This window comes from Carassius auratus, chromosome 20, assembly GCF_003368295.1.
Source record: "Carassius auratus strain Wakin chromosome 20, ASM336829v1, whole genome shotgun sequence".
In the NCBI taxonomy this organism is placed as follows: Eukaryota; Metazoa; Chordata; class Actinopteri; order Cypriniformes; family Cyprinidae; genus Carassius; species Carassius auratus.
This window is the reverse complement of record NC_039262.1, coordinates 1,494,910-1,517,473: the sequence shown is the minus strand read 5'-3', so window position 1 is coordinate 1,517,473 and position 22,564 is coordinate 1,494,910. Positions and strand designations below refer to the sequence as shown.

General features: G+C 37.6%; 2 protein-coding genes across 5 annotated transcripts; one reads left to right on the top strand and one right to left on the bottom strand.

Moving 5' to 3' along the window:
- Nucleotides 1-118: 118 nt before the first annotated feature.
- fkbp1b (FKBP prolyl isomerase 1B) lies at nt 119-13,452 on the bottom strand. The gene is made up of 4 exons (XM_026290311.1): nt 13,337-13,452; nt 9,125-9,172; nt 928-1,040; nt 119-840 (listed from the first exon to the last, which is right to left on the bottom strand). The coding sequence occupies exons 1-4, from the start codon at nt 13,371-13,373 to the stop codon at nt 712-714; spliced, it is 327 nt and encodes a 108-aa protein (XP_026146096.1). The 5' UTR covers nt 13,374-13,452; the 3' UTR covers nt 119-711.
- A 1,468-nt stretch (nt 13,453-14,920) lies between these two features.
- Nucleotides 14,921-22,409, top strand: wdcp (WD repeat and coiled coil containing). Of its 4 annotated transcripts, none has more exons than XM_026290309.1 (5): nt 14,935-15,048; nt 15,683-15,732; nt 16,834-19,001; nt 20,410-20,530; nt 21,944-22,409. In XM_026290309.1, exons 3-5 carry the CDS (start codon nt 17,076-17,078, stop codon nt 22,114-22,116), a joined length of 2,220 nt encoding a protein of 739 aa, XP_026146094.1. In that variant the 5' UTR covers nt 14,935-15,048; nt 15,683-15,732; nt 16,834-17,075; the 3' UTR covers nt 22,117-22,409. The 4 variants fall into 4 exon arrangements, with proteins under 4 accessions (XP_026146092.1, XP_026146095.1, XP_026146094.1 ...); XM_026290308.1 differs by having other exon boundaries at nt 15,634-15,732; XM_026290307.1 differs by lacking the exon at nt 15,683-15,732 and having other exon boundaries at nt 14,921-15,048.
- Nucleotides 22,410-22,564: the final 155 nt, after the last annotated feature.

Genomic DNA, 22,564 nt, shown 5'->3' with positions numbered 1-22,564 from the left:
CTCTAAGTTATGATACACTGAATATTCTTACTGCCTGCTCTCTTGTCTTACACACAGTTGTAGGAAATCAGATAAAATAATCAAAAATAAATTTATCAGTACCAGTTGCAACAGCACAATGATTTCAAAGAGTTCAAATATCTTTATTAAGAGCAAGTTGATAAAATGTTAATTGAAGCCAAAGCACTCCACGGTACATAGGCCTAATCAGTTTGTTCCACGTCACATTTTTATAGATTTGAATGAGACTAACAGCAAATGTTTATAAGGGACAGATATTTATATATAAAATATAATAGTAAATACAGTAACATTGTCATTTTATCATATGCATTCAGCAGGATATACTTTTATCAAAAGTGGCAATGCAGACAGTGGTTGTTAATGCCCCTCAGAATACAGAATTATAACCCATTACACCCTCCTGTAAAATACTAACCCTACCAAATGGATACAAATTAAAATACTGATTGAATGATCCTATAGTATTCACATAGTTTCAGGAAAGTGTAGTATGAAAAAAAAAACATTTTGCATGTAACGTGATGGCAAAATAGCATTAAGGTCATGTGTAGAAAGATTCACATTGCATTTATTGGCAAAATAAAAAAACTGAAAAGTTGATGTGGAGAGTGTGTAGATGAAGAAGGTTTTGTTGGAGGGGCGGGGACTTCTCCATTTGAGGACTTCAGCCCTGCAAAAGCTAGTGCTTCACTCCAGTTTCAGCAGCTCCACGTCAAATATTAGTGTGGCGTTGGGAGGAATGACACCAGGGTGTCCCGTGGCCCCATAAGCCATATCTGGGGTGCAGGTGATCTTCGCCCGCTGACCCAAACTCATCTAGAAGTAGATGGAAATACTATAGAGCAAGTGGAAACTGACAGAAATGTTTAAGAATACATGCAGCACAGCATCAGGCTCAAATACCTGTGCAACTCCTTCCTCCCAGCCCTTGATGACTTCCTGTCGCCCGATCTTGAATTTGAATGGCTTGTTTCTGTCTCGTGACGAGTCAAACTTCTTTCCGTTCTGCAGCATTCCTGTAATTAAACAGAAAACAAGTTACAAGTTAATACATAATTACCACCATATAAATAAATATTTATATTACACATTTATAAATAAAATATTTAATATTTTTAAGTGTTTTATTTAGATTATTTTAAAATTATTTATTTTAGCTTTACAGTTCTATGATTTCATTATTACTTATGCACTTTGTATATTCCAACGAATGGAATATATTTTTTTCCTTTTTGTGTTTTTATATGAATATGTCACACAATTATCCTATTTAAGTCAATGTGATACATTAGATCAAAAGTAATCTAAAAGTAATCAAAAAAGTAGTCTGATTATATTGCCTAAAATGTGTAATGTAATGAATTACATTGCTAACAGTAATTTTGGTCATGTAATTTGGAATCAGTAATGGACTTCAATTTGTAACAACATTTAATATTTTTTATATTTTCTGAAGAAAACAGGAAACTAAGCAGAACTGTTCAAAATGCAAAAATCGAAACCTAAAATGAAGGAGAAAATGGAACAGCACAAGCACAAGTCGTTAACACATCTACACACATCTAAGCAGACGAGCAGCTGACGATGAGACTGCACAATTGCAGTTTCCAGGCTTACAGGAGACAGTAATTGCAGCCCTGGACCAAGAGCTGAACAGATATCATCAGCACCACATCAAGCATCCATTTAACAGCAGATTTACACGCTACAACATGGTGGACAAAACAGACAGAACGACACTACTCTAAAACAGCAGCTGGTGAAATAGACAGTCCACATCAACCATCCGGCATACCAGCATCATACAAACAGACCCAGTTTATACTGACATCGTACTCAGTCATGAGAAAGACATAGATGATCCACTTCAGTATTATATATGTCACTTTAAAATACAACTAGATTTAAACGTATTTTTCAAGCAGCTTTTGCACAGGCCGTGAGGCTACAGTGTTGATAGTGGTTAAGGTGTTTCTACAGTGTTCTGGACAGTTTTTAGGGTGTTGCTAGGGTGTTGTAAATGGCTGGCTATTTGGGTCTTCTGGATGGGTGTTGCTGAGGAGTTCGGCATAGTTTGAGTGTTGCTAGTGTGTTCTAGGTAGTTATTGGAGATTATTCTGGATATTTTAGGGCCCTCTGTGTGGTTGTTATGCTGTTACTAGGGTGTTCTAGATAGGTTTTAGGGGTGTTATGGTTTTTGGAGTGCGTTTGATAAGTGTAGGGTCTTCTAAGTTGTTGCTAGGGTTTTCAGGATCATTTTGTTTTTGTTGTTGTTGCTAGCGTATTCTAGATGTGTTTTTTTTTCTTTGATGTTCTGGATAGTTTTTAGGGTCTTCTGTGTGGTTGTTAATGTTTTACTAGATTGTTCTGGGTGTTTTATAAGTGTTGCTAGAGTTTTGTAGATTTTTTTTTTTTGTTGATGTTCTGGATAGTTTTTAGGGTCTGCTGGGTGGTTTATAGGTTGTTACTAGAGTCTTCTGGATGTTTTAGGAGTTTTGGAATAGATGGTTTCTAGTGTTTTTGTTTATTTTGATGTTCTGGATAGTTTTTAGGGTCTTTGGGGTGGTTGTTAGGGTATTACTAGAGTGTTGTGGATGTTTTAGCATTGTTGCTATAGGTGATTGTTAGGGTGTAGCGATAGTGTTCTGTGTGGTTTCTAGGAGGTTTTTAAGGTGTTCTTGGTAGTTGTTAGGGTATTCTGGGTGTTTTAGAGTGCTGCTAGGTTCTAGGTGGTTGTTAGGGTGTTCATTTGGTGTTCCAGATGTTTTAGGCTGTTCCTAAGGTGTTCTGGGTGGCCCCCAAGTATGTGATACCCTGGTCTCCAGATATGGTTTAACTTTTTTTTTAAGTTTCTAGAATATGTTATTTTTAATATTGTGGAACAGAAGAAAAAACATATGTAGTATTATAGAGATGAATGCTACATTTATTCCTGTGAATTTTAACAGCAGGTCTACTGGATGTCCTGACTAAAACTGCGACTGCACTAGAATATTCTTTGTTTAACTGCTTCAGGGGGTCTGCGGGGTGCCTCCAATCAGACAGGAGTGGTCCACTAACACACAGCTGACCTGCTGGAGGGAGCGTTTCTGTGCTTATCTAAATCTCCTTTGGAATCTGAGCTCTTGTTTTCCAAATGAACAAAAAGAATGAAATATGAAACATTGGCCTAATTCGCCGGATTATTCGGCCGGTTTAAGTAGGTCACCTTTTGCCTCCGTCTATATCACAGAAAGGAACAGAGAAAGAGAGAGAAAGACATAACCAATAACACCCTGGTCTACCATAATTACAGTATGAGTGTGTATATATAAGAATATTTTATAAAGGTTGCCAAATGTAAAATAAAGCATGTTAAATGTTTAAGATTTAGCAACAAAAGCTGTTCAGATCTTCCAGATTAAATGTTAAAATGTTTAATTTAATTGTTAATTAAAATTTGAATAACATTTCATTTAACTCTCAGCTAAAATATTAATAGGATTCATTTCATTTGATGATTAAATTTAATCAGCTCATTTAATAATATATTCTTATTTACTGTGTTTTATTTGTAACACTTTTTATATTTAATTAATCACACCAAATTAAAATGTTAAATAGACTTAATTAATTTACACAAAAATATAACAATTAAATATAAATCTAAAATATGAATCTAAATTCCTTTCCCTAAAAAGTACATGCTTCCCTGTGCCTACAATTTATTTGGCAAGATGAGATATTTTGTTACACAGAATTCAATATCACAAGTACAGTATTGATTTCACTTTCAACACTAAATGTATGAATAACTATCTACCTATGCTTTAGTGAGGACAAATGTGTTTGTGCTTTGTTTAAATGAGAGTCTGACACACCATTAGAAGCATTTATTCCTTACAGTTTCGTCCATGCCGAGGGAGATATGAAAGATCCCTCACGCTGAGAGATGGTTCTAGTACAGTACAGTATTAACTTTCCCTCCCCCCGGACATAAATGGAGCTGAGATTTCCAGGAAGGACCCTGCGCCAAGATATCTGCAGAGTGGGCTTCATTCCAAAAACCAGACAGTATATTATAATAGAAGCTTGTTCTACTACAAGGATGAACTAAAGCTTATTTATGAATGAACTAAACTGACTAAATACATCCAGTGTTGCTGCAAACCTTTGGAACTTTGATCAGTCTATTTACAAATTAGATTTAAAAAATAAAATTCGAAACATTAGTAGTGCTTGCCCGTGCAAAACTTTACAGGCTGCTGCTATGTAGTTGCTAAGATCGGTAGCCTTACAGAAAATTTGGTGTTGCACCTCCGGTGAGCAAGCCAAAAATGTACTTATAGAATATGTGTTCAGTACAAGTAACAGAATATCTTGCAGCTTGTACTATTTGCTCCCTGTTGTTTTGGTGTTGCTAGGGTCTTATGGATGGTTGCTGGAGTATTCTGAATGTTTTTAGAGTGCTTCTAGTGTCTTCTGCTGATTGTTAGGGTGCTCTCAATGCTTTAAGGTGTTGCTATGTTGTTCTAGATGGTTGTTAGGTTACTGCTAAATTGTTGTGGGTAGTAGTTAGGATCTTGTTAGGGTGTTCTAGATGTCCTTAATGTGTTAGGGTGCCTTAGGATGTTCTTGATGTTTTAGGGTTTTCTAGGGAGTTCTAGGTGGTTGAGAGTGTTGCTAATGTCTTCTGGATGGTTGTTATGGTATTCTGGGTGTATGAGGGTGTTGCTAGGGTGTTCTGGATGTTCTTAGTGTGTAAGGGTGCTGTTAGAATGTTCTTGATGTTTTTTAAGGTTGTTAGGGTGTTCTCTGTATTTTGCTTTTAGTATGTACTGCTAGGGTGTTCTGGATGTTTTAAGGGTGTTGCCTGTGGTTGTTAGGGTGTTTTGGATGTTATTGGTGTTTTAGGGCATTGCTAGGGTGCTCTCCATAGTTGTGAGGGTGTTGATGTTTTAGGTTGTTTCTAGGGTGTTCTGGGGGATTGTTCTGGTGTTGCTAGGAGATTGCTAATGTCTTGTCTTCTGGATGGTTGTTAGGGTGTTGCTAGTGTGTTCTGGAAGTTTTAGGGTGTTCTCTGTGACTGTTAGAATGTTCTTGGTGTGTAAGTGTGCTGTTAGAATCCTGTTTATGTTTTTAGGGTTATAAGGTTGTTGATATGTGGTTGTTAATATCCTCTGAATGGTCGTTCTGGATGTTTTAGGGTGTTACTAGGCTGTTCTGTGTAGTTGTTCTAGATGTTCTTAGTATGTTAGGGTGCTGCTCGCTTGTTCTGGGTGTTTTTGGGGTGTTGCCTGTGGTTGTTAGGGTGTTTTTGATGTTATTGGTATTTTGGGGTGTTCTGGATGTTTTAGGGTGCTGCACGGGGGTCATTAGACCTGCAGTGAGCCAAAATCCGGCTCAGTACAAGTCACAGAATATATCGCCGCTTCTCCTATCAGCTCCCCTGTGACAACAATAACAATAAGCGGTCATGTAGGGTGGGAGCCTTTTTTTGAAAAAACATGAAGTTGTTCTCAGTTCCTGAGTCTGTGCGTGAGAGGTCGGTGGGAAAGAGTGTGAACCAGCCCAGCAGGCAGCTATTTTTACCACGGCTTACAGTATCTGTCTACAAGAGCTGGCAGCCGGTTTCTCTCAGTCAGCGTCAAATGTAATCAGATGCTCACGCTACCTGAATGCGACAGCCTCTTATAGATTTGCTGGCACATTTCAGCTCGAAAACATGTCAGCAGAAAACCTCGTGGCACGGCACACGCCAGGTTCATGTATCATCAAACAAGAGTACTCTGGTCGGAAATGTCAAGTGCAAAGAGAGAGTTAAAAACAGTAATATCAGCTGGTTAAGACAAACTACTTTTGCACTCCAATATAATCATTAAACCTTATCTGTTGTAATTAAAATTGCTAAGTATATAATAAAAAATTTATTTATTCCTGCGATGCAAAGCTGAATTTTCTGCATCATTACACTAGTTTTCAGTGTCACATGATTATTCAGAAATCATTCTGATACCAATTTGCTGCTCAAGAAAAATGTCTTATTGTAAGTTTTGCTGCTTTGTTAATTAATGAATATTCATATTTTTGTGGAAACTAATTTTTTTTCAGGATTCTTTAATGAATGCAATGTTTCAAAGAACAGCATGTTATCTGAAACAGATATTTTTGTAATAACGTAAAATCTTTTGATTCATTTAATGCATATTTGCTGAATAAAACTGTTAATTGAGATTTTAAAAACCTTAATAACACCTTACATTTGAAAGGTATGTGTGTACATCTGTTCAATAGTTTCCTTGCTAAACTTAATCTCACATTACAGCCTGCTGTGTGGTGACCTGCACAACTCATTCCCAGAACCTGAAACCCGGGCTACATCCCAATTTCCAGACTATCCATACTATATAGTATGCCAGAATATGATTAGGGCATCATGAATCATAGTTGAAAAGAGAATGCCAAATGTGCCCAAGTTGTACAGTATACTATTCCGGTGGGATTTCAATGCATGTTTTTCAATACTATTACCTACAAGCCCCTGCACTATGAATGAGAAGCTGTAACAGAGACCAAAGAAAGAAAGAATTGTATTGTATAAACACGAACAGCTTGGACGACAAAACATTTCCAAAAATGATAATATTAACTAATGTTTCTTGGGCACAACATCAGCATATCAGAATGATTTCTGAAGAATCGTGACACTGAGATACAAATTTAAGTTTTTATGAAGCTATAGTGAAGGAGCTGATATATTTAAAACATATTCAAAACTATATGGATGAGAGCAAATTTGCTGTAGTTGACTGAGAAACAATTTTGAGCAATTATTCCATTGGAAAAGTTAGTTAAAGTAAAACACTGAGCAATGAACTGTGGCTCTCACATAGCGTAGTATCTTCTAGAATCAAGAGAAGGAAGCATACCTCATAATTGCACATGACATCACTACTTTAATGCCTCTGAAAGCCTGATCAGGGTTCAAGAAACTGGACACCTGGTGGGTTTCTCTTCATTGCCATTATAGTGGCCCACCACCAATCACATGGGTGTCTCTTCAGAGCATATTTATACATAGTGTTGCAATTGTTATTAATAGAGCCACCAGTCACGGGAGGTCTGATGGCTTCCTGTGCTCTATTAATAAACCCCAGGGGATCCAGCGGGACTGGACTAATTGATTTGTTCTGCCCAGCTGGGTCAGAGAAAGGTAGGTGTGCGAAGGGTGGGGGTCTCTCTGCTAATTCAGGCATGAGCCTGTGATAAAATAAAATCCATCCCGTTTTGCATGTCATGCAACCATTAATGCTGATAATATACAACCTGAACATTATGTTAAATTATTATATTATGAAGTGGAATAAAAGGTTCCATGACTAGCAAAGCAGCAATTATCATTCAGATCCTCTACAATCATAATTCAGTCAAGGTAAAGCATTTTTCCATCAAAAATGAGATGCAACCAGAGTCTAGATTTAACATTCACCTAGTGCCAATGTGAGTAAAACCGAATTACACAGTTGCTTATACTACTGTTCAAAAGTTGGGATCAGTTCATTAATTGATACTTTTATTTTGCCAGCATGCATTAAATTGATCAAAAGTGACAAATAAGGTTCAATTGTAAATAAATGCTTTCAAGAACCCTGAAACTGTTCCAAAAAATTAAAGAGCACAACTGACTTTTTTTAACATTAATATTAATAAGAAATTATTCTCAATCACCAAATCAGCATATAATTTATTAAGGATCATGTAAACCCTGCAGGCTAGTGTAATGATGCAGAAATTTCAGCTTTGCATCACAGGAATAAATTGCATTTTAAAATATTTCACATAATAGTTTTTTACTCTATTTTTGCTCAAATACAGTGAGACTTCTTAAAAAAAAATACAAATCTTACAGACCCTAGCATATATTAAATCTATAACACCACCAACCATAAAAAACTGATACTGCAGAAGGAGTTTATTTATTCTGATTTTCATAAAAAGAAGCATTTATGCTCTGTCACTTTATTGTGTCACATAGGATACGTGTGACAGTCATGTTTTTTTTTTTTTTAGCTGGCCATTTGCTTTTCTTTGATTACATTTTCTCATATGAGCTAAACAAAAATACATAAATGGCATCTGAAAAAAAAGAAAAAATTCAAATAGATGTTTTTTTGTATCTGGTCACTCCAGACAGATTTAGCATTCAATATCTTCAGACTGTAATCATAGAGAAATGAGCATTAGCTCTAGTGATGACTGTCTCTGGTGGTAGTGCTGTATCTGGTTCACTCCAGGGCTCGAGGGCTCGAGGGCTCTTAGCGAAAGCCCTGCAGTGCTATATTAAGTATTGCAGAAGGGCTGTATTGACGTCTGCAGTGAGTCTGACCCTGTTAGCTGCTCTGAGTGCTAATGACGGCCAGAAGCTCACAATCACTGCTGTCTGACTCCAGCATAGTTCTGCCTCGAGCTGTTTACTTTAGTCCAGATACAGATACCGCTGATAATTCGGACTAGACAGGAAAAACCTTTCATGTTTTTGCCTTTTTTGTCAGTATTGAAATGATGTCTGTTTAAAGATGACACAAGATGTAATATAATAATAAAAACTAATTCTAATTAAAATAAATGCAGTTGTTTTAAAATACAACTGTGGCCTACATTAATAGAACACTAGTATTTCCAGCAGCTAAAAACGGTTTTAATTCTATTATTTCTATCTTTTGCTGTAGTGTGTCAGTGGGGAGTATCAGTTTACATTTCCAAACATTCTCTATTGTATTTTAAAGGTAACAATATGAACGTTAACCATAGTGGAAGGCATGAATTTTCTGCTCCAGCTGGCAACGTCCTGTACGTCAAGCACAATAGTAAACGTCCAAAGTTCAAGCAATAATAATTATAAGGGCTTATTATGTACCAACATTTAAAGTTCTACCTGCATTTTCAAAGAGAAGCATGGCGAAACTCAGAGGAAAGAAAACATTAAACAAGTGGAGACAGAATGTTGTTATCGACATCCTGTTTCCTGTCTGTATGAGCTAGAAGTCCGCAGGGCGCACCAGTCGCCTGAGTGAAACGTCTGACAAACAACATATGAGAACAGTTACAGCAGATTGTTTACCTATGTAATGCACAACGCATGTCTGTCCTTTCTTCGGAAAAGTTCTTCCTGTAAAGAAAGAGGAGAACAAGACAGTTAGTGCCAAAGATGATTCATAACATGTGAACCGTAATATCCACTGCACCATCTCAATCTGGTGATGAAAGACACTTTTTCAACTTTAGGTTAATGTTATCAATTCATTAACTCCTCAGACACAGACAACACCCTTGTTGACCATCCACTGGCCATCTGATATGTATTACACATAAATGACATGAACTCTCTCAAACGACCAGGCTCAATCTTATTGGCTGGCGGACACACAGCTTCCAGGAATCAAAGGTTTTTATCGCGTAGTGTAGCTTAGAACACTAACTATACAGTTTTATCTTCAGGCTTTTATTCTAACAACACTGTAGCTTGCCACCCTAATTTAATCCACAAACCCCAGAGGGACTGATAAAATCACATGGGAATCCATGAAGCAGCTTCTACAGTCATGAGGCCTGGGTTTGGTCTTCGACTTCATCTGCAGTCCTCTGAAGACAGTGCACGCGTGCGGTGAGGGTGGTGTCTGATTAATGTGTGGGAGCTGGACAGGAATGTGAGCCACATGACAGCAGGCCGGTGGGGGTCAGATAGGATGTCAGTGGAGAGCAGCCCAAAGACGCAAGAGACCCGAGCAGAGCAAGAAATGTGAAAGCGCCATTACATGGCATTCATTCCTCTCCCTGGTGAACCCATTGAGCTTGATGACTTAAGCCAAGAATGCTGTGTCTGAAAGGTGTTCAAATCAAATGAGTTCATGGTAATGTTCAAGTTATAATAATTCTCATTATTATGACTCCTACTGTTTCACACTTTTAAAAAAGGCCCGTAAAAAAATATATGATAAATGACTGGTAGCTACGGCTGCCAAACAAAAAAAGTACAATTAAAGTAAAAATCTGCAAAATTAATATTTTTTAAAAAAAAAATCAGTAAAAACTGAAAAAAATTAAAATTTCAGTAAAATGATTGTTTTCGCACTTTATTGAATTAAGATATTTTACTTTAATTTTACAGTTTTCGTTTGGCAGCCATAGCACAATTTTCTTTACAATGATATAAAATCAGGCTCTCAGCTCTAAATTCAGACAGATCTCATATCAAGCATACAGAACATGTGTTGAGTTTTAGGAATAGCGTCATTTGTATTTAGAATACTATTAGTGGCAAAATGAAAATAAAGTATAGACATATATATATATATATATATATATATATATATATATATATATATATATATATATATATATATATATATACTTATACATGCACTACTAGTCAAGTTTTTGAACAGTAATATTCTTTATGTTTTTTAAAGAAGTCTCATCTGCTAACCAAACCTGCATTTATTTGATCTACAACAGAAACAGTACAATTAAACAGTTTTTTTTATTTTAATATAATTTATTACTTTGATTTAAAGGCTGAATTTTTTACATAATTACTCCAGTCATGTGATCCTTGAGAAATCATTCTAATATTCTGATTTGCTGCTCAAAAAACATTCATAAATATTATTAGCCTATGCTGAAAACAGCTGAGTAGAATTTTTTCAGGTTTCTTTAATGAATAGTAGATTCAGAAGCATGTATCTGTATATATTAATATATATTTATCTTATGCAACATTATAAATGCCTTTATCACCACTTTTGATCAATTTAAAGCATCCTTGCTACATAAAAGTATTCATTTCAATAATCAACCGCCCCCCCCCCAACTCCAAGCTTTTGTATTGTATAGTGTAATGTTACAAAGGCTTTTTAATTTTAGATAAATGCAGATCTTTCCATTCATTAAAGAATCCTGAAATAAATTACTCGGCTGTTTTAAATATTGATAATAATAGTAAAAATTTTCTTGAACAGCCAATCAGAATATTATAATGATTTCTGAATGATCATGTGACACTGAAGACTAGAGTAATAATTCTGAAAATTTAGATCACAGGAATAAATCATAGTTTTCAGAAAAATATTAAGCATCACAACGCAACATTGATAATAAAAAGAAACCGTTTTTGAGCAGCAATTCAGCATATGTGACCCTGGAGCATGATATATAAATCTCAAAATTGACACTTATGACTGGTTTGGTGGTCCAGGGTCACTTATTACAATGATTTCTGAAGGATCATGACATCTGATTTGAGGACTAGAGCTATACAAATATAATGCATATATCAACAATGCATTGTGTCAATGAAAATGTCATCATGTCCAGACAGTAAGTTTGGTGCTACCAGCAGGGGTGGTTCTAGGGTGAGTGGAGATCCGGGGCTTAGCCCAGAAAAATCCATGTATGTGACTTTTTATTTTAATAAATCAGAAAGATTTACCTTGTTTAAAATATACAAAAACAATAAAAACAAAAACAAATTTAATACATTTGCTTTTTGCAAACAAAAATTAAGAATTGCAAAACAAATGAAACAGCGCGAAAGCAATGATTTTGCAATACACATTTTCCATGGTCATATCTATTAATTTATTTGCAACGCTAGTTTTATTTTGCGTGTCAGTCTAGTTTGAGCTTGCGATACCCTTTTTCCTTTGCGCTTCACTTTTCTGCACATCTCTGTTTGTGGCACTGTTTTGACTTGGGGGCGGAGTCAATGGACGGGGGCGTGTACAACATGCCTCCATGGAAGTGGCGTCATCGGCCCAAGACGCAGCTCACTGATCCAGGTGCTGTCACGAATCATTTGAGTCAGTTCGGGAGTTTGTAGCGGGTTCGCGAATCATTTGAGTCAGTTCGGGAGTTCGTAGCGGTTTCGCGAATCATTTGAGTCAGTTCGGGAGTTCGGAGCGGGATCGCGAATCATTTGAGTCAATTTGGGGATCGCGAATCACTTGAGTCAGTTTGGGGATCGCAAATCATTTGAAGCAGTTCGGGAGTTCGTAGCAGGATCGCGAATCATTTGAGTCATCTGACTCCAGTTTGGGAGTTGGAGCGGGATCGCGAATCATTTGAGTCATCTGACTCCAGTTTGGGAGTTCGTAGGGGGATCGCGAATCATTTGAGTCAGTTTGAGGATCGCGAATCATTTGAATCAGGTCGGGAGTTCGTAGCGGGTTCGCGAATCATTTGAGTCAGTTTGGGGATCGCAAATCATTTGAATCAGTTCGGGAGTTCGGAGCGGTTTCGCGAATCATTTGAGTCAGTCGCAAATCATAGCTGTATATGGATAGGCATTTTTAACTAATTTAGTAGCTAGTTATAATTACGTTTTCCACGCTTGTTTAGGTGTGAAATGTGAACTCGTATTTTTTGTTTTAATGATGTGCCTTTTAACAGTATCAAGTATATTCAAAAACTTAACAAATCATGCCTAAAAGTGCAGGCATCTAGGCTAATGTAAAGTTACATGATGAAGTCATACTAGTGCACGTGTGCATTTTGAGTGCGTTCTTTCACTGCATTATTCGGCGTATTCAAATGCATTTTTGAATGCATGTGAATGATCACAAAATTCAAGATATGAACCCTTTATGCCAAAAAGGTTCTTTCTTGTCATTATAGAACCTTTATAGCATAAAAGGTTCTTTGGAGTTGAGTAAAGAACCCTATGGTTCTATAAAGAACCCCAATGATCCCTTTCTTCTAACAGTTTGACACATAATGCAACAAGTGGCAAACATAACGGAGTCTACTGTGCCATTCGACCAGATCAGGTCTCAGAAACCGAGTGACTGCCAACTGTGCCAAATTACCCTGCAAAGCCCCCCTCAGATTAACATCGAAGCTCATGTCTAGCCAGGGCGGGCATGAGTGCTGCCATCTGAGACATATGTGTTCAACCTGCATTTCAGAAGCAAAAATCACACTGCAGAATGTTGTAGAGGACATCTGACAGCTACAGTGAGGAATCATAATGAGAAGAGTTGGCTCACATGGCAAATATTATCTGCTGCTACGTTAAATCTCTGACTAGACAGCGAGCGGGAAACATCATCATAGCTATAGGCGTTTCGTTTGAAATCTTAGTTTTCAAAGCTATGCTAAAATAATATGCAGTGAAAATAATCAAGAATGTTAATATATTATGTAATTACAGCCACAGAATGTTCCCGCAATCCATCTTTTTGCCGCTAAAATGTATAGAAACAACATTCGAATCCGCCAGAGCGTTTAGAACGTTCCTGAATTTGAAATTCAAACTTATTAGATGATAGCGTCTTACCGTCTCCTGGAGATATTGTTTCAACCTCAACACCCATTCTGTTAGTGCGGGCAGATCCTACAGTAGAGAGACAGTGAGAGAGAGAGACAGACTGTGTGAGACAGCAGCGCTGCTGAACTCCGCCCACTGTCATATCAAATCTACTGCACGCGCCCTCGGCTAGATTGCGATGGTCAAACCGCGGTGAAATATTAGACAAGATTCCTGTCTGATTAACCATCAGTCTTTAGGAGATTCTGGCATGCTGGAATATTGTACTGTGTAAAATCTATTGAGTAGCACTTATAAAATATTACGTTTGTAGCCTATAATGTAAAAATAAATAAATGCTGTAAGTTAAGTTACCTGCGTTTTCCATAGACTAGTAAATGAATAAGAGTGTTTGTTTTAACATTTAAGCAGAAAAATAATAATGCACAAATAATGCTAGCTCCCATATTATGACTCCAAGCTGGCACACACTTTCACAGACTTTTAACCGTTCCCTGAAAGGCCTGCTCAACTCAATTCGAGCAGCCATTTATTCTCAAGTCTTTAGCCATGTTCAGAAAACTAGAAAAACAGCTAAAATACATCTCTTTCATATTTATTTGACCCTCAAACTCTAGCACTATTCTAATTATATTTCAGAAGCTATTTGTTGACTTACAGTAATTAACTTACACTGGAACTCCATATTCAATTTCTAACATTTTAACGATTTCTAACAATCTAACGATTTCTAACATTCTAACGATTTCTAAAAGAAAAAGGCCTCCTATAACTTTTTCTATTCTACTTGTTTTTTGTGTGTAAATAAAAAAAACTTGCTACATGTAGGCCCACTGTGTGTGTGTGTGTGTGTGTGTGTGTGTGTGTGTGTGTGTGTGTGTGTGTGTGTGTAAATAAAAAACTTGCTACATGTAGGCCTATTGCCTTAGGCTTTTCATAGCACTTGCATATTATTGCTCATTTGTTGGTTTTGATTGCTTCTACTGTCATAATTTTAAGTGGCTTTGGATACAAGTGTCTGCTAAATGTAAATATAGGCTTAATGTAAAATTTGACTGATGGAGCAGTACGTTAATTAATTAGCAGAAATGTTAACAAATAAAACTTAATTGTAATGTTAAAACATGCTCACAAAAACTTTTTTAAACAAAGATAGTAGCTAAATCATGGCTCCAACAAATACCCATCAATGATTTTAAACAAAATATAAGAAAACATATGTAATGTAGGTTTACCTATGGTTTTATTTGAAAAATTTAGATAAGGTTATGTGCCAACGCCGAACCCGCGTGCTGAGTATTATGTCTTTATCGCCTTGGATCCGAGCGAGAGCACGGTGGCTGTGGCATCCAACACATGCAACATGATCCTAGTTTACTGCATCACAGATTCTTCCATACCCAACATGCAGCAGATCCAGCTGCAAAAAAAATGAGAGGCCAAAAGGGGTGTGCTTGATGTTGCTCTTCATGTCTTGCCGAAAAGTAATTCTGAATCGTCAAAACTGGCCCCTTAAAACGAACTGTTCGAAAGAATCGATTCGAATTGAATCAAACCTCCCTTCTCCAGTTTGAACTACAGTTCCCAGAATGCCTGAGTCATTCTGTTTCCGGTTGTCCATGGCTTCAAATGTCTCCGCGGGGAAATGCGGACACAGCTCAAGTTTATATGTTTATGCGCGGAGTTGTCATGGTTTCCCGAGCTTTGCAAACAGCATAATGGTAGGCTATGTTTGTAATATTATTTTTCGAGAGTCGTTGTGTGCAGTTTCTTATATTTTCCTTTATTTTCAGGATAGTTCTAGATCTAAATTGCGTGCTTAACAGGCCAGCATGTGTGGTCTTGGTGTAATACATAATGCCCCTACAAAAAAATTATTAGTTTCTGTTAGACTATCATAGGTAACGTACTACATATTGTTGTTACTGTAAATTTTACCTGTAAACAATTAAATACGATCTTAAAATATTTATGTGGTCTCACTACCTTTTAGTAAGGGGTTATTTTGTGGAAACAATGTGCAGTTTAAAGTGACATTTATGTGATGCTTCTCATTCTTCATTTATGTTGAACAAAATTACCTCCCATTACAAAAACAACCATAAATATAATTTTACATCATGTTAAATACAGTTATTTCCACTAAAATCAAATACCATGCTCTTTTCAAATGTTGGCTTCAAACAAGTCACCACAGGTTTTGTAGTATTAATAACTGTAGTAAATATGGTTATCAACTATTTGTAATGGTGCAGTCACATTTACCATTGCTCTGGGAAACTTATTAAATTGAGTCATTCCTATAGGAATATGCATGATTTGAGGGCAAAAATGCAGTTTTCAATCATTTTCTAGCTGATCACTTGAATATACCCTGCTGATCAACAGACCTGCTTGATTTGAAAGTAAGTTCTGTACATCACTATGCTATTGACAAGAAACAATGGATCTTTTTTGCATGTTGCACCTTAATGGGCTGTTTTGTAATATCAGCATTTATACACTAGGCCTATATGGACAAAAGTATAGGGACACACCCTTATAATGGTTTGACTATTTAAGTAATTTCCTTGAGAATAAATCCTAATGTTTAAGCATATAATGGTATTCTAGGGAAATGTGTCCTTTGTAATTTTATAGCAACAATTTGGATAGGACCCCTTTCTATTCCAACATCACAATGCCTCTGTGAATAAGGCAAGGTTCTGTGTGAAAGAACTTGATTGATCTGCATAAAGCCAAGTCCTAATCCCAGCTAAACACTTCTGGTGTGACTATAAATGCAGACCTTGAGCCAAAAACTAATCACCAAATACCAATGACTTATACATATGGGTACAGTCATTTCAGACTCTTCCAAAAATGTTGCAACGGAGGTATATAAATTACTTATGTTTCCATCTTTGTTGCCACAGTTATGGGCTGTGTTCCAATACTTTTGTCCATATAGTGCACAGGTTTTAAACTCTTTAGATTAGTTTAGATTCTACCCTAATTAAATGAAACTGATCCAGGTAATCAAGTCATCCCGGCTTATTTGAAAACTAGGCCTAAATGGTTTGTGTGTTGGAGAAGGGTTGGAACTCAACTCTAGAGGGCTGTGGCCCTCCAGGAACTGGAAGTTTGACACCCATTATATAGTGTTGGTCTTACATAGGGAAGTCGTGGCCTAATGGTTAGAGGGTTGGACTCCCAATCGAAGGGTTGTGAGTTCTAGTCTCGGGCCGGATTGTGGGTGGGGGTAGTGCATGAACAGCTCTCTCTCCACCTTCAATACCACGACTTAGGTGCCCTTGAGCAAGGCATCGAACCCCCAACTGCTCCCCGGGCGCCGCAGCATAAATGGCTGCCCACTGCTCCGGGTGTGTGCTCACAGTGTGTGTGTGTTCACTGCTCTGTGTGTGTGCATTTCGGATGGGTTAAATGCAGAGCACAAATTCTGAGTATGGGTCACCATACTTGGCTGAATGTCACTTCACTTCACATATGCTTTTTGTTCATTTCAGGCCTGAGACAGAAATAAAACAAGTCAAAAGACATAGCATCCCAACCTCAGAGGGTTTTATGACGTTGGGGGTCGTATCTGCCTAATCTGGTCATCCTTGAGTGGAGCCTCACTCTGGCCAATAGGATTAGAGAGTGAGGGAAGAGGCTTTACCTATTCTTGGAGTATGTGATGGCAGCCTTCTCCTACTGAAGCACAGAGTTACATCTACCTCTCAATTCTGACTTTAAACCTCTTTTCTGTATGAAAAGGAACATTATTTTCCTTTCCATTGAAGAAACTGACCCAAGCATGGAGCTGGGAAAAGCCAAGCTTCTAAGAACAGGATTGAACACCCTGCACCAAGCCATTCACCCGGTCCACGGAATAGCCTGGACGGACGGTAAGCAGGTTTGTCTCACGTCATTGTATTCTGTTGACGGCGAGCCCAAATTTGGCGACACCAATGTCATCGGACAGTTTGAACATGTCTTGGGACTCTTCTGGGGGCCACTGTGCTGCTCTGGGTCCCCGGCATTGCTTGCCGTCCAGCATAAAAAGCATGTTACTGTTTGGCAGCTTCAGCTCAGCGCTCTAGAGCAGAACAAACTCCTCTGCACGCAGACCTGCGAAATGAGCGAGCCGTTCCCACTGCTGTCCCAGGGATGCGTCTGGCATCCCAAAATGGACATCTTAGCCATTTTGACCAAGCGGGATGCCTCCGTCTTGTTTTCCGTGCGGGTCGATAATCGTCGCGTGAAGGCCGAGATCAAGGGCAGTGGTCTGATCCACTGTGCCTGTTGGACTAAAGATGGAACCCGCCTGGTGGTTGCCATCGGAAGCGCATTGCACTCATATATTTGGAACGACATCCAAAAAAGCCTGGTGGCATGTTCCTTCTGCCCTATTTTCGATGTAGGTGGGTATATCTGTGCCATCGAGTCCACCAACGAGGCTCAAGTGGCTGTAGCCACTGAACTCCCACTTGATAAAATTTGCGGGCTCAATGCAGGTATCGCGTTCGACCTGCCTAACGAGTCAGAGGCTTCAACATGCCGCCCTTCTCCCGTTTTGACAGTGGATGCGGACTATTATTTGGACAGACGGAGATCATGTGATTCTGAGCGCTCGGGACACGCTTCCTCATCCGGACCCATAGATCTAACGCACATTCTTGCCAAACACCGAAAATCAGATCCAAGTCCACTCATACACTTGAGGCGGCGGGATAATTTGACGGGAACAGGTCAGGACTCATCACATCTGATTCTGGTGACGTATGAACGGAAGGTCACCACTACGAGGAAGGTCAGCATCCCTGGCATCTTGGTCCCTGATATTATCGCCTTCGATCCGAGCGGGAGCACGGTGGCTGTGGCATCCAACACAAGCAACATGATCCTAGTTTACTGCATCACAGATTCTTCCATACCCAACGTGCAGCAGATCCAGCTGCAAAAAAATGAGAGGCCAAAAGGGGTGTGCTTTTTCACCAACAAGATGTTGCTCTTCATGATTGGCCGGCAGAAGTCCAATGATCCTGCTTTCCTCCCCTCCTCAAACACGGACAAGTACATCTTGAGACTAATAGCCAAGGAGCTGGTATTCGACGAGGAAGGTGCCACCCCAGTGGTTGCCAAGTCTGAGTCGGCGAGCCAACATCATGGGATTAGACGTCATTCGGAGAACTTTTCTAAAGAGGACCGTCTATCAATTAAGGATCTAATACTTCCTGGAGGCTCAGTAATTGTTTCGCCATCCAGTCGGAGGAAACTAATCGAGGAGGTACACAGCTCAGATTTGAGCCCCGTGGCGAGCTCCGTCGACTTCTCCGATCGAGCTTCCAGTGCCTCTTCTGTTGCTCTGGAAAACTACGACATGGATCACATCAGCCGCATGGCAACGCTTGCTGTAGCCGGTCAGGCCAGCCGGGATTCCAGTCGACCCTGTTCGCCAAGGTACGAGGCCTCGGAAAAATTATATTCTGATGCAACTCCACCAAAGAACAGCTGTCAATCCAAAGAAAAGAACTTGGAGCAGCTGACGCAGAACATGGAGAAGATTTTCACCCGATTTGCAGATGTCCAACAGTGCCTCGCAGAAATCAGAGACTTCACCCAGAACGGCAAGAAGATTGCATGCAGTTATCCTTCAGCTTATGAACCTCAATATGTGCACATTACATGTCAGGTATGAAATTACCGTTATCGTTTTCTTTAAAATTGTGCAGGAAAAGTCAGCAGTCTTCTGTAGTAGAAAAATCAAGTAAAAAACGAATCTGTTGATTTATTGCATAAAGAATTATATTTTCAGCATTGTATTGAAAAATCATCTTGTCCAGTACTCTCAATATGCAAAATCAAGACTCTAAAAGAAAACAAAAGTTACATATAACATGAAAACATTTACAGTGTTAACATTTTTATCAGAAAAAAGTAAATGTTATCATATATATTACTATTAAATGTAATAATAATTATATTCATTCATTATGTTTAGTAATATACAAATATTTAATAATGCAAAAAATTCTAAATATTATTCATAAGTAATCTGAATTATAAGTAACATAAAGAGTAATAACTATTATTATTTATAATTCAATTCAATTCAAGTTTATTTGTATAGCACGTTTTACAATACGAATCGTTACAAAGCAACTTTACAGAAAATTATGTTTCTATAATATTTAGTAGTAGCTTATGGTGGTGACTGTCAGTTTGTGCACGTTTGACAGGATTTTTAGAAAAAATTAATGCAAGGCATAGTCAGCTAGACGATGAATATTATTAATATTATTAATTAATAATTGTTATATGATGCAGTCACACTGTAGCAAGAGTTTACATTACTATAATGTAAATGTAAACATTACAATATAAAAGCACAGACTCTTATCATTTATTTCATTTGTTTATAAACTACTTATAAATAAATAATGAATTTATAAATTATTTATGACTAATCTAAATTATAATTCTTATAATTATGATTATTTATAGTCATTTGCATTACAATACTATAATTATAATGTAAATATAAAAATTATGATAGCCCAGTCCTTTATAATCATTTCTGGCTTTTTGTCAGACATTTCGATTATTTATTTTTGAGTAGTTGGATTAGTGTTATTGTTGTTATTTTTTAAAAACAATAATTGTATTAGTAGTTCTGTTTGTTGAATTCATAAGTAGATTTTACTCATATTCCAAAGCATTTCACATGCTGCTTAACTTGTATTTAAATGTTAAATATAATAATTATACAGCAAAATAAATGATTACTTGATTAGATGATTTACTTCTAGAGCTAAATCCTAATCCAAACCAAGACTCTACAAAGCCCATTTTACTCTTAGACAGACCATCAGGTCGTTTAGCATTGTGAAGTATCACGCCAACTCATAATTCCTCTCACTGTTGTCAGTACAACCCTTTGTCAGCAGATGTCAGATTGAATTGATTCTGTTGACCATGGCATAACTTGTCTTAGGGAAATCATCAGACTTAATCCACGAGCACATGACCAGATCCGTTGTGAATGATGCTTCCTTAAAGTGGCTCATGGTGCTGCATATTGTATTTGTCTCTTCCTTCAGAAACAGTTGTCTGAGAATGTGTATACGGATGAGAGAAGGCCGTTGTTGCTGTGTGGGGGACGGATCTGCCTGCGGGTGGTGCAGGAACTCTTTGGCCTGACGGTCATAGAGATGATGCATGGTATGTCTGGAAGAATGAGTCTCCATCACATACATATAAATATGGAGACTTTCCAAAATGTCAATCTCAGCACCTTGTTCAATGCATATGTAATAAAATGAGATGTAATCTGATGCAGATATGTATAAGGTGACCATACGTCCTCTTTTTCCCATATGTCTCTGGCCTTGAATTCTAAATTGCCAAAAATGTCTGGATTGTGGCTTCGTTTTCTTATTGACATAGTCCTCGTACATTATATCTAGATATTTGCATTGCTTTGACCAGTCTCCGTAAATCCCACCTTCTCAAATGACAGTTGGTCAATCATATGCAGTGCCTCGGTGCTATTGGTCAAACGACATTTCAGTCATTTACTTGCAGCAAGCATGAAAACAATTGGAAAACAAAGCCAAAACTAGACATTTTAGGCCCTTTAGAAATACCGGCCAAGATAAATCCAAGAAATAAGTATTTATGGTCACCCACATTGATAAACTGACTATTTGAATTTGAATAGCATTTGCAAACATTGCACACTGAACGAAGCACCTGAATGTTACTGAGATCTCTGTGTTGATGTTTCAGGCAGCAAGCAGGTGGCATGTATTAATGAAGCCGTGCAAAGCACAAATCCCGTTTTCCTTTGTCGAAGACAGATTGTTGGGTGTGCTTTGGCTTCATTTAATTGTCAATGACTAAAATAGGAAGCGATTAGGTGGAGCAATCGGATTTGAGGGTTTAAGTTTGAATCAGCTTTACAGCCTTTTGTGCTGTGCATCTCTACAGCTGATGTATGCTTGAACCACTGGCACTTATGCTAAGACCACAAGTTACTGTGCAGACATTTCTCAGATTTAAAGGAATAGTTCACTCAAAAAAACCCCTCAGGTCATTCAAGATGTGGATGAATTAGTTTCTTCTCCGGAAGAGATTTGGAGAAATTTAGCATTATATCACTTGCTCACCAACGGATCCTCTCCAGTGATGGGTGCCGTCAGAATACAGTAGTTATAGTTCTAACAGCTGATAAAAACATCACCATAATCCATAATAACCAAAAATTATCCTTTGTTGTCTGAACATATTTCTTTAAAACTGTTTTGGACTATTTTTGTTTGTAAACAGACTATTAAAAAAATATATATATAATATATGTATATATATATTAAATATACATAAATTGATGGGAGTGGTGTGGATTACTTGTGAATTATTGTGATGTTTTTATCAGCTGTTTGGACTCTCATTCTGACGGCACCCATTCACTGGAGTGGATCCATTGGTGAGAAAGTAATGTAATGCTAAATTTATCCAAATCTGTTGAAACAAACAAATTATCTTTTTGGATGTCCAGAGGGTGAGTACAATTTTAATCAATTGTTTCTATTTGAGTGAAAATTGAGTGAAATCCTTTTTTTCTTCTTCTCACAGGTCCCATGTGGATCGTCTTGGTGGCTGATGCAGATGGTTTTGTTCCACTCACATTTAAACATAAAGATGAGCTCACAATCAGGAGTGCAAGAAGGAAATCTCCTATAAGACCGCCGAGTTGTGCGGATGTGTTTCTCCCTGAAAGTCCAGTGTCTCCCAGTGCAGAAAAATGAAGCCTGTATCATCTCAAGAGGACTTTTTAGAACTATTTTTATAATATCTGTCTTGTGTTAGCTGGATATCTTTGGTTAACACGGGGATAATCCAAACTCTTAGTTTGGAATTCAGGGAAAACTTCTTGCTGACATATTGGCCACTGTGATACTTATTAGATGTTGATAGATTTATGTAACATGACAGTTGTCAAGTGCAGAACAGTTTTTTCATTTTCAGAAGAAATACTTGAGTGCCTGCTTGATTATTTTTGCTTAAATAGTTTCTATTTTGTCCTACACAATGTTATGTGAATTAAGAAGATTCATAGTGACTGTATTCTTTTTTGTTTCTTCATTGATTTGAAGCACATTCTGGTTGCACATTAATAACCCACAGTAAAAGAAGCCTAATAATAGCACACACAGAAAAATGTTTTTTGATTGTGCAAAAATCTTCACTCAGATT